The 12,846-nt window shown below is 45.7% G+C and overlaps 1 protein-coding gene across 1 annotated transcript; it reads right to left on the bottom strand.

Annotated features, from left to right (window-relative positions):
- Positions 1–223: 223 nt before the first annotated feature.
- On the bottom strand, positions 224–2,215 carry LOC125148304 (uncharacterized). Its single transcript, XM_047826270.1, has 2 exons — positions 1,345–2,215; positions 224–873 (listed from the first exon to the last, which is right to left on the bottom strand). Exons 1-2 carry the CDS (start codon positions 1,636–1,638, stop codon positions 535–537), a joined length of 633 nt encoding a protein of 210 aa, XP_047682226.1. The 5' UTR covers positions 1,639–2,215; the 3' UTR covers positions 224–534.
- Positions 2,216–12,846: the final 10,631 nt, after the last annotated feature.

The raw sequence follows: 12,846 nt of genomic DNA, 5'->3' as shown, positions 1-12,846 counted from the left end.
CTCAATGCACTCACTCTGTGTCTGCTATTCATTTTTAAATTTTTTAATGTTTTTTATTTATTTTTGAGAGACAGAGAGAGACAGAGCACGAGTGGGGGAGGAGTAGAGAGAGAGGGAGACACAGAATCTGAAGTAGGCTCCAGGCTCCAAGCGGTCAGCACGGAGACTGATGCGGGGCTCGAACTCACGAACTGCGAGATCATGACCTGAGCCGAAGTCGGACGCTTAACCTACTGAGTCACTCAGTCACCTCTATTCATTTTTTAAATTACATTTTTTCCCTTAAATACACAGAAAACAATGTGACAGCCCCAGATTTCATAAATGTTCCCAGGTGTCCACAGCAGGATATCTAGGTGAGTGCCCTGCTGTCGATTCCATCAACTCTCCTGGCAGCAAACCGCAGGCAGTTCGCAGTGCTTCCTTGTCTCTGCAGGTCTAACAGAAGCCCTGGCCGGTGGCAGCCACGCAGCCTGAGGCTCTGGCTCGCTGCAGGTCAAGTTTGTCCACCAAGCCCGTGGAGACGGCACCAGGTCAGGAACCGGAAACCGACCTCCGAATCTTTATTCCTGGGAACTTCTCCCTGGTAACTGGATTACCGTCTGTCTCAGATGGGTGTGGCCGTAGCGCAGTGACCGCCACTGGCGTTCTCTCTGCAGTTTCCCCCGGACCTGCTGACGGAGCGGCCCACACCAGGTGCCCACTGTACACAGGCCCCTTGTCTGCAGCTGCAGCAGCGATCAGGCGTGGAGCAGACATTTGTGGACTCTGGCCACCCGCCCCAGGCTCTGGGGCCGCTGTGGTGCATGTGAGGCATGGCCACCCGCCAAGGAGCTCACGGGTTGGGTGAGGCACACAGAGGAAGCCAACCACCTGTAGCGGAAGGTGGAGTGGCAAAGTCTGGAGAAGGGCGTGACAAAGTTCCGGGGGAGCAGGAGGAGGTAGCGGGATAAAGCTATAGAAGTTAGGAAGCTTTCCTGGGAAGGGGAAATTGAAGAAGAAATAGAATTTCTGGAAAGGGTCGGAGGAGGGAATGAGCACAGCCCAAATCTTTCCTCACGTCCATGTGCTCCCCCACAGCAGCGCAGCAAGGCAGGCCCAACTCTGAAGCCACACTCAGCCACTTGCTTCTCCTTGGTGCCTGAGGGGGGTAGGAGGGTAGGGGAGTGGGAGGGTGGGGGGTGGGGCCTAGGGTTTCGCGGATTCACTCTTTATTGGCAAGTTCAAAACATAAGAGCGGGAATTTGGGTGGGAAGGGAAAAGTGGGGTCACTCAAGTGGTCGGTTATCACCCAGGGGTCTGGAAGAGGGGAGCCTCCTGGGTGGTGCAGGCTCGGCTCCTTACCCAGTTGTGTAGCTGGTAGCTGTGTCCGTCAGCTGGTGGTCTGTTTCCTGAGATGAATGCCTTGGCCCTGGAGGTCTGGGCTCTCCAAAGCTTGCTGTCAGGCACTCGCACTACAACCCTGCAGAGCACACAGCTTCCTTCAGCCGCTGGCCCCACTTGCCTGCCATGAGGCCATCTGGTGTCAGGGTACTTGGAACTTATATCCCTGTGGACACCCCCCCCTCGGGGGGGCTGCCCTTGGACTCCAAGATGATTTCTGGCCTTTCTAACTTGCCCTGGGACCCCCTTCCTCATGAAGGAAGGAATCTTGCCAAAGGAAAGGACAAGGCAGTGAAAAGTGAGAAGTACTAGTAAGCTTTGAAAGGTAGGTTGTTAGCAGATTACACGGGGAATGCTGAGAGCCACCGAGGGCTGCGCCATCTGCGATTCTATCCCTGCTGGAGCAGAGGAGGAAGGACAGGGGCTTTTGGTAAAAACTATGGAACAAAATGGGGACACACATACTTAAGTGCTAAATAAAGACATGTGATATCTGATAACAAGTCCTTCCTACTGATGTTGGAGGGGGCGTGCCCGAGGGCAGAACCAAGCTGGAGGGCCTTTCTCTGAGGATCTCTGTGGAGACTGTAGCACCTGCTAAGAAATTCCGCTCACCTCACCGAGTTGCCCCGAGTTGCCTCGTCAGGATGGCAGCACGAGGAGCTCCACAGACCCACTTCCCAGGGAAACAAGCAAAGCTGGTAAACACTATTTTTTAAAAACGACACCATTTAAAGTTTCTGGAAATTGTCCTAAGGGCATTCAGTCAGTGAAGAAACATTTATTCAAGAAAAGCTACTAAAACTCAGTAAGGCCAGCGAGAGTCTGGGATTTGAACCGCATCCTATTCCCTCCCTCCTCCCCTCTCCCCAGCTCAGTTTGAGGGAAGCTCTACTCTGGGCGGATGTAGCCAAGAAGACAAGGCTCCCTCTCCCCTCAGTCCCCGACCAAGTGTGTAAACTAATAGGCAGTATCTATCTTTGCCCCCAGCTCCTGACAGAGAGTCCTAAAACCCTTGTGATTTCCTAAGTGATAAGAGCACTTTGAGCATTTTTTCCCCCCAATATTTGATCTTTGATCCCGGTTCCTGACACAGAGCTCCTAAATCCCTTAGAGTTTCCCGGGTGATAGGAGTGTCTTTTATCCTAATGAGGCAACTCTTGGTGGGCTCTTGGATAGCTTTGGGATGGGAGCTGGTCACCAGAAAGACCAAGCCATGATTAGAAATTTGAAATTTTCAACCCCACTCCCCATCCTCCAGAGGGACTGAAGATTGAGTTAATGATAGATCATGCCTCCATGTATGGAATGAAGCCTCGATAAAATTGCCAAAGTATGGGATTCGAAGATCTGGGTTCGTGAACACACTTATATGCCAGGAGGGTGACACACCCCAACTCCACGAGGACAGAAGTTCCTGCTCTCGGGACTTTTCCAGACCTCATGTATCCCTTCATCTGACTGCTTATTCATATCCTTTATCATACCCTTTATAATAAACTGGCAAACATAAATCAGTATTCTCCTGAGTTCTGTGAGCCACTCCAGCAAGTTATCAACCCCTAGGAGGGGGTTATAGGAACCCCAATTTATAGCCATGCAGTCATAAGTACAGATGATAATCTGGAACTTGCCATTGGCATCTGAAGTGGGCTGTCCTTTGGGAGGACCTAGCTAGTTCAGTCAGAAGAGCATGCAACTCTTGATCTCAGGATTGTGAGTTAAAGCCCCATACTGGGTGTAGAGGTTACTTAAATCAAGAGATTAACTTGAAGTGGGGCAGTCTTGCAGGGGTAAACCCTTAGACTGTGGGATCTAACACTAACTCCAGGTAGTGTCAGAACTGAATTGAATTGTAGGACAACTGGCTGGTGTTGCAGAACGGCATGATGGGTGGGAAACACACACATCTAGTGTCAGGAGTGTGGTGAGTGTTACAGTGGTATGAGAATAAAAGAGAAACACAGGAGTGTTTTTCTTTGTTTTCAAGATTTTACTTTTAAGTGATCTCCACACCTAACGTGTGGCTCAAACTCACAATTCTGGGATCAAGAGTCTCATGCTCTACCAACTGAGCCATCAAGGTGCCCCAGGAGTGTTTTTCTTATACAAACGGTTACTGTATTTCACCAGGAGAAGCAAGCTACCAGCACTTCTCATCACCAACTCCAAGTTGAAGGGGCTAAGTTACTGGTGAGTGTAGCCAAGAGGTCAAGTGTTCCTGTTCTCAACCTACAGAATAGAGGTTCTAACCCAGGGGAAGCAGGCCAAGAATTCTGAGGTCCTGATGACTCCTGCCCCATCATTTCTAGGGCAGAGAGAGGTTCCACACCAGAAAAGCAAGCTGAGAAGACCAGGGGCTACCAAACCCACTCAGCTCCCTAAATAGTGGATCACAGATATTGCCTGGGGGAAAGGCAGCCAGTTAGAAAAGAGAGCTCTGAAGCTCTCCCCAAAGGAATTGATTTTATTTGAAATTGAGAGTAGAGAAGTTCAAATTTAAGGACACTCTTAAAAACAATAGTTCCTCTTAATTAAGAGCAACACACTAAACCATAGGCCAGCTAATTCACTAGAGATAACCAGGAGAAAAGAGAGCTAAGAATAGCCCACCTACTCAAAAAGTGGCCTCTGAAACTACCCTTGCCTGAATTTAATTGGATCAGACCAATGAACAATTTATGCCCCAGGGGACGGTAGAAAATAATACAGCAATTAGCCAGTAATTAGTGGAACCTAACATATTTATGTAATACAAAATGAGGCAGACAGTTTAACAGAGAGATCGAGGAAAGACACACTCAAAAAGAGCCCTGCTGGGGCGCCTGGGTGGCTCAGTCGGTTGAGCTTGAGCGTCTGACTTCAGCTCAGGTCATGATCTCACGGTCTGTGAGTTCGGGCCCCGCGTCGGGCTCTGTGCTGATGGCTCAGAGCCTGGAGCCTGCTCCTGATTCTGTGTCTCCCTCTCTCTCTCTGCCCCTCCCCCGCTCATGCTCTGTCTCTCTCTGTCAAAAATAAATACACATTAAAAAAAAAAAAAAAAAAGAGCCCTGCTAACAGCATTATCACCCCAGGGTGAGTGGCACATGCTCAAGACTGCACACTCTGAAGAGTGTCATCTCAGGCTCCACATTGCAGGGGAAACAGACTTCACATTTAGCAGATGAGGGAAGCTGCAAAACAAATAAGCAAGCAAACAAGAACCAAAGCAAGCCAGAACAAGTGGTGGGGAATCTGTATTCACATTGCTTTTCTCCTAAGATCAGGAAAAAGACAAGGGTATCTGCTCTTGCCACTTCTATTCAAAATTGTACCGGAGGATGGGACCCCTGGGTGGCTCAATCGGGTATAGGCGTCTGACTTCGGCTTGGGTCATGACCTCACTGTTCATGATTTCGAGCCCCACATCGGCTCTGTGCTGACAGCTTAGAGCCTGGAGCCTGCTTCAGATTCTGTGTCTCCCTCTCTCTCTGCCCCTCCCCCGCTTGCACTCTGTCTTTCTCTCTCTCAAAAATAAATAAACATTCAAAATAAAATGTACTGGAGGTGATAGCCAGGGCAATTAAGCAAGAAAAAGAAATAAAAAGCATCGAGATTGTAAAGAAAAGAAGTAAAAACTGTCTCTATTCACAGATGACATGATCTTGTTTATAGGAAATCCTGAAGAATCCACTAAAAAAAAAAAAAAACCTATTAGAACTAATAAATGAGTTCTGCAAGGTTACGGGATAAAATATGAATATAGAAAAGCCCATTGTATTTCTACACACTTGCAATGAACCATCCAAAAATTAACTTACTAAAATGCTCACAATAGCATCAAAAAGAATGAAAGAATAGACAAATATCCCAGTTTATAACTGAGCAAAGGATCTCAAGATACATTTTTCCAACAAAAATACACAAATGGCCAATAAGCACATGAAAAGAAACGTGACACATTAGTCATCAGAGAAATGCAAATCAATACCACAAAGATACCACTTTACACCCACTGGGATGTCTAGAATCAAAAAAAATTAGCTAACAATAAGTATTGATGGAGACATAAAGAAGTTGAAACACTACATACTGTGAGAATGTAAAATGTCTGAGTTCTTCAAACGATTAAATAGAGTTACCATATGACGCAAAAATTACACTTACAGGTATATGCCCAAAAGAAATGAAAACATATTTCTACACTAAAACTTGTATATAAATGTTTATAGCACCATTATTCCTAATTGCCAAAAGGTGGAAACAACTCAGATGTCCGTCAGTGGATGAATGGAAAACAAAATATGATATACTCACACAATGGAATATTGTTTGGCTATAAAAAAGAATGAAGTGGGGCGCCTGGGTGGCTCAGTCGGTTAAGCGTCTGACTTCAGCTCAGGTGACGATCTCACTGTTTGTGAATTTGAGCCCCACGTCGGGCTCTGTGCCGACATCTCGGAACCTGGATCCTGCTTCGCATTCTGTGTCTCCCTCTCTCTCTGCCCCTCCTAGCTTGTGCTCTGTGTGTGTCTCTCTCTCAAAAATAAATAAACGTTAAAAAAAAAAAAAAAAAGCAATGAAGTGCTAGGCGCCTGGGTGGCTCAGTCAGTTAAGCGTCCAACTCTTGATCTTGGCTCAGGTTATGATCCTAGGGTTGTGGGATGGAGACTCGCATAGGGCTCTGCGCTAAGCATGGGGCCTGCTTAAGATTCTCTCTCTTTCTCCCTCTGCACCTCTCTCCCACTCATACTCCCTCTCAAAATTAAAAAGAATTAAAAAAGTAAAAATAATTTAAAAAGTAATGAAGTGTTGACATATGCTACAACACAGAAGTACCTTGAAAACATGGTTACCTGTAAAAAGCCTGTCATAAAAGGCCACACAATATATGATTCCATTTATATGAAAGTCCAGAATAGGGAAATAGGAAGACACAGAAAATAGATTAGTGGTTGTTTAGAGCTAAGAGGACAAGGGGTTAGGAAGATGAGAGCTAAAGGCTGTGAGCTGGGTTTTGCTTTGGGGTGGGGTGGGGGACGGGCGTGGGTAATGTTACCTCTTTTTTTTTTTTCTTTTTTTAATTGAAGTATAGCTGACATAGTGTGGGGTTTCTTTTTGGTGTAATGAAAATCTAAAATGCAGTTGTGGTAATGGTTGCACCTATCCATGGATATACTGAAAACCTTCAGTTGTACACTTTAAATGGGTAAATTGTATAGTATGTGAATTATATCTCAATAAAGCTGTTTTAAAAGAGAAAAAATACCTCTATATACACATAGAACTAAAATACACGACAGCAGGAGTGCCTGGGGGGCTCAGTTGCTTGAGCATCATACTCCTGATTTTGGCTCAGGTTATGATCTCAGGGTCATGGAATCAAGCCCTGCCTTGGGCTCTGTGCTGAGAATGGCACCTGCTTGAGATTCTCTCTCTCTCTCTCTCTCTCTCTCTCTGCCCCTCTCCCCTGATCATGCACTCGCTCTCTCCCTCTCTCTAAACTAAAAATAATAGTAAAATAAAATCCATGAGAGCAATAATGCAGCAATAATGCAGCAATTGATGAGGAGTTAACGGAGTTCAAATGTTCTAAAGTTCTAGCAGTATTAGAATATTAAATAAAGTGATCATTTGTATTAGACTGTGCCTTGATTTCCAGTGCCCCAGAGGCTGATTCTGAAACAAGGATTTGGTACAAGCCATGTGGGAGTTGATCTCAAAAAGAGGATGGAGAAGCTGGGCAGGGGCAGGATGGACCAAAAGATGGTGTGTTGTAAATTACCACTGCAGGGGCACCTGGGTGGCTCGGTCGGTTAAGCATCCAACTTCAGCTCAGGTCATGATCTCACAGTTCGTGGGTTCGAGTCCCATGTCGGGCTCTGTACTGACAGCCCAGAGCCTGGAACCTGCTTCAGATTCTGTGTCTCCTTCTTTCTCTGCCCCTTCCCTGTCTGCACACTCTCCCTCAAAAAATAAAGATTTTTAAAAAAATTTTTTAATAAATAAAGATTTTAAAAAATTTTAAGAGAAAAATATGTAGATATTTAGATATACATTTCAATAAAGAGTACTGGGCCAACTAGATTCCCACATGGAAAAGACTCCTATCTGACACCATACAATCAGTTCCAAATGGAGTGCTGATCTACATGTGAGGGTAAAAAATATATACACAAAGCTTTAAAACAAAAACAAAGGAGAATACCTTCATGACCTTAAAGTAGGCAAACATTTCTTAATGGCAAGTAAAAAGCACTGACCATAAAAAGAAAATTGATAAACTGGAAATTTTCAATTTAATAATTTCTGTTCATAAAAAAAAAATCATTAAAGAAAGTGAGAAGGCAACATACTGCATCAAGAAAGTAAAGAATTGCTACAAATTAAAGGGAAAGATCATCTAACAGAAGAAGACACAGAAGACCCATAGTTCCTAGGATGCCTGGATGGCTCATCTGACTCTTGATTTCAGCTCAGGTCATGATCTCACAGTCATAAGATCAAGCCCCACATCGGTCTCCACACTGGGTGTGGAGCCTACTTGAGATTCTCTCTCTCTCTCTCTCTCTCTCTCTCTCTCTCTCTCTCTCTCCCTCTCTCTCTCTCTCTCTCTCTCTGCCTCTCTCTATATATTTTTATTAAAAAAAAGAAGACCCATTGTTCCTGAGAGATGATGCAAATGACTAAGAAGCATATGAGAAGCAGCCCCATTTAATTAGTTATCAGGGAAACGCAGATTAAAAGCTCACCTACCAAAAAGGTTAACATAAAAACATTGGAAAATGCCAAGCCTCCAGGGGTGCAAGGGAACAGTGGTTGTTCCATTTCACACTGTGTCTCCCTCTCTCTCTGCTCCTCCCTCGCTTGGGCATGCATCCTCTCTCTCTCAAAAATAAATAAACATTAAAAAAAACAAGAACCTTTAAAAAAAATAATAAATAGAGACACCTGGGTGGCTCAACCGGTTAAGTGTCCAGCTCTTGATTTCAGCTCAGGTCATGATCTCATGGTTTGTGGGATCGAGCCTCACACTGGGTTCCATACTGACAGTGCAGAGCCTGCTTGGGATTCTCTCTCTCCCTCTCTCTGCCCCTCCTCTGTTTATTCTCTCTCTCAAGATAAATAAATAAAACTCAAAAAATAATGAATAAATTGAATAATATACAATAACAAGGCAATACCATAAAATAATGAGAATAAAAAGGCCTTGACTATATGAGAAAAGCTCACAAATGCCTAAAATAAGACAGCCTGTTTGATTCCATTTATATGAAGTTCAAAGGCCAGAAAAGCAAATCTAGCGGTTAGAAATTCAAAGAGTTATTACTTGAGCCAAGTGGAAGGAGGCCTGTGGGGTCTCTGGGTCCTGGTAATGTTGGTTCTTGAGCTGCATGCTGGATACCCAGATTTGCTCACTTTGCAAAGATTCCTCAAGTTAGACACTTAGGGGGGCACCTGGGTGGCTCAGTCGGTTAAGCGTCCAACTTCAACTCAGGTCACGATCTCGCGGTCTGTGAGTTCGAGCCCCGCGTCGGGCTCTGGGCTGATGGCTCAGAGCCTGGAGCCTGCTTCCAATTCTGTGTCTCCCTCTCTCTCTGACCCTCCCCCGTTCATGTTCTGTCTCTCTCTGTCTCAAAAATAAATAAACACTAAAAAAAATTTTTTTTAAAGTTAGACACTTAGGCATATTTTTCCATGTGTATATTATACTTCAATAAAGTTTTGTAAAGTTATGTAAAATTTTTTTAATGTTTATTTATTTTTGAGAGAGAGAGAGAGAGAGAGTGAGAGCAGGGGAGGGGCAGAGAGAGAGGGAGACACAGAATCCAAAGCAGGCTCCAGGCTCTGAGCTGTCAGCACAAAGCCTGACAGGGGGCTCAAACCCATGACCCATGAGATCATGACCTGAGCCGAAGTCGGATGCTTAACCAACTGAGCCACCCAGGTGCCCCAAGTCATTTTTTTTTAATGTTTATTTATTTTTGAGAGCAGGGAGGGGCAGAGAGAGAGAGACAAAGGATTCAAAATGGGCTCTGCGCTGAAAGCAGCGAACCCAATGCAAGGCTTGAACTCACAAATCTCGAGACCATGACCTGGGCTGAAATCGGGCACTCAACCAACCTAGCCACCCAGACACCCCCAAAATCATTATTTTTTAAGTCACAAGCTCATTACCAGGACTCTTACTCTAGGGTCTGCCAAAATGGACACTTAGTCTGTATAGGCTGCTATAACAAAAATACCACAGGCTGGGTGGCTTATAAACAACAGAAATTCCTTTCTCACAGGTTGGTAGGCTGAGAAGTCCAAGGTCAAGGTACTGGAAGAAGTCCAAGGTCAAGGTACTGGAAGGTCACTGGAGTCCAAGTGAGAGCTCGCTTCCTAGTTCACAGACAGCTGTCTTTTTACTATGTGTCCTCACACAGTGGAAAGGGCGAGGGAGCTCTCTGCAGTCTCTCTTTTCTGCCCATGCAGATGCCACCTCCACCATGGCTTCTGCCTTGTGCCACCACCAGGACCACTGGGCGTGGGTGAAAGGTCACACAGACAGTTGCCCAGCACGACCACTCACTGCAGTGCATCCCAGCAGCCACCACAGCAACATGGGGTCTCTTTTATAAAGGTACAAGTCCCAATCATGAGGGCCCTGTCCTCATGACCTGATCACCTCCCAAAGGCCCCATCTCCAAATACAGTAGGGAATTAGATTTAAGCAGATGAATTTTGAGGGGGATGTGAACATCTATCTATTAACCCCTGGGTGTAAAATAATGATCACAATCCTAACTCTTAAGCCCATTTTACTGATGAGAAAACCAAGGCTCACCGTTACTTCCCCCAGGCTGGGACTCTCTAACCACAAACTCTGGATCAGAGTGGCTACCAGGTCCTGCCAGAAGATGGCTGCTCAGAAAAGGTCCTCACCTGGGGCACCTAGGTGGCTCAGTTGGTTGAACGTCTGACTTCGGCTTAGGTCATGATCTCATGGTTCATGAGTTTCAGCCCCACGTCAGGCTCACTGCTGTCAGCATGGAGCCCACTCGGATCTTCAGTCCCCCTCTCCCTGCCCACCCTTCCCCATTCATGCTTAAATAAGTAAACATTAAAAAAAGACAGAAAGAAAAGAAAAAGTCCTCACGAAGAACACTGGCAAGGTACACACACATCAGTGATATGAAGCACGTAGTATACAAAACACTTTATAAAACAGAGAGGGAATCTGATGTGCCAACTATCCAAGAAATGTATTATACAACTACCTTCCTACAGAAGTCTGTAGACTGGTTTGGTAAAAATTATATGTAAATAGGTAGAATGGTTAGACAAATATAGTGGTTACATAAATATTGACAACGTGAAGAAAAAGTGTAGAATAGTGCTAAAATTGATTCCAAGTGGAGAAATAGCAAAATATGCAAAAATACATGTTTATCTTTGTAGACAGGTGTTTCCATCTATACAGTGGTTAGATAAATATAATGCTTAAATGGACCTTATACAGACTTTTTTGTACATTTCTTGATAGATAGGATGTATTCAGTGATTCAAAAAAATACATATTCAGATACTTAATGATTAGTGACGTATAGGTGTTAAGGCATCTGGACACAATGAATACAAGTTTTTCCCACCAAAACTCCAGCCAGGTCAAGCCAAGGACGGTCCTGCCCTCGGGTACCCGTGGGAACACTGACCCAAGGGAATAGCACCAGCCAGTGGTGAAAAAGGATCCAAGCATGTGACGGTAAAGTTACTCAAAAGTCATTATACACTAAGCTTGTACCAGGTCTCATTTCACATTACTTCCACTGGGTAGATTATTCTATTATCCCCAGGTTAGAGGAAAGGAAACTGGGGCTCAACGAGGAACATCTAGCACAGTAGTAACTCTACAAACCTTTTAAATGTCATGAAAATTGGGGGGCTAGTCTTGATTTTTAAAGTAAACTTCAGGTTTGAACGAATTCGCTGACACCCCAAATCTACTCCCTCTAACCTGGAAGTGTCTCATCAGTGAGAGTGCAGTAAGGAAAAGAATGCTGCTGCAACAGTCCTCTACTGCCACCTTGTGGCTACTGGGGGTGGGCTCTGCCCTGCTCCCACAAAGGAAAATTGCCCTGGGATCCCACACCCTTGCTTGGCCTGACTCAAAGGCCACGCCCCAGAAAGGACCCTGGGTGATGAGCTAACCACTGGCTTCATGCCTAGTAGGGTTGTACCCCGAGGGGCTAATTGCTGGGCCTGGCCTGGAGGGTACTAAAACAGAACATCTGGAGTCACAGAAATTTCCCAGTCGAGCTGGCTCAGGGAAGCTGCGAGAGACACCTGGATATAGCAAAGATACAGAAATAAGGATGCAAACAACTCAGAGACCCAGAGGGATGAGGGATAGCTAGAGGGAGGGAAAGAGAGTCCCAGTCAGACCCAGAAAGTGACACCAAGGAACTCAGAGCCACAGAAACACAGAATGGCCAGGCAAGAGGATCCTGTGCCAGGAAAAACCCTTACCCCTGCCCTCCAAGGGGACTTCCAGGCAGTCCTCCAGCAAATCTGAACACCCACTTTCTGAAGGTCCGGGGCACTGTAATTCCTACTTCTTTCTGGGATTCTCTAGCACAAATTAGCTTATCTCAGGGCGTTCCCCAGGACAGATGAGGGTGCTGCCTCTGCTGTGGGAGGTCCCACTCTCCAGCTTCCCAAACCTGGCTGCCATGGTGTCTTCAGCCAGCACTCCTCCTGGTGAGTGTTTGCCTGTCCTCCTTCATATACATAATGTCTATTTTCATACATAAAAACATCTATAGCATTTGCCTAGGAGAAAACAAAACCGACTGTGGGTTTTCTCCCAACTGGCTGTCCCACTGAGGCTGATAAACAGCTGTGAATTTGGAGGGCCCAACAATCTGTCTTGGGCTTCTTCAGTGAAGACCCCTGCCGGGCCGATGAATCGAATTCATCTGCCCCATGCAGTCTGCTCAGTTCACGGCTTCATCAGTAGAACCAGCACTGCCTCCATGTAGGCACTCACAGGCTCTGGGAGAATTCGGGGTGAGTTAACAGGAGAGGGACATAGAAGATGGGAAATGAGAACTCCCACGTTCAATCCGTTATTCCCCTCGTACATTCCCTACCGCGTGCCACCCCCTGGCCACATTGTTTTCTTCCACAAGCACTTCCACTCCCGCCGCTATCACTGGCCTGAGGCCTAGATTATGGGACCCGACCTGGATTCTAATTCTGGTCTCATCGATTACCACCTGGCTCTCTGTGCCTCCACTTCCCCGACTAGAGAACAGAACACTGATAGGGTCAACCTCATAGTGCTGTTGTGAGGAGTCAATGAGTTAATGCTGCAAAGTGTGGTACTGAACAGTGCTAAGACCAGGGACTTTGGGGTCAGACTGACCTTGGCAAATTCACTGAATCAGTCCAGATTTCCATTTCTTGTCTGTAAAATGGGCACAGTAACTCTAAATTCAC

Source organism: Prionailurus viverrinus, chromosome D2, assembly GCF_022837055.1.
Source record: "Prionailurus viverrinus isolate Anna chromosome D2, UM_Priviv_1.0, whole genome shotgun sequence".
NCBI lineage: Eukaryota > Metazoa > Chordata > Mammalia > Carnivora > Felidae > Prionailurus > Prionailurus viverrinus.
This window is presented reverse-complemented; position numbering and strand designations above follow the sequence as displayed.

Coding starts and splice junctions, on each gene's coding strand:
- LOC125148304 (XM_047826270.1), bottom strand. CDS start 1,638: ATGAGGAAGGGGGTCCCAGGGCAAGTTAGAAAGGCCAGAAATCATCTT. Junction 874..1,344: donor GCTACCAGCTACACAACTGG/GTAAGGAGCCGA, acceptor CTTCCGCTACAG/GTGGTTGGCTTCCTCTGTGT.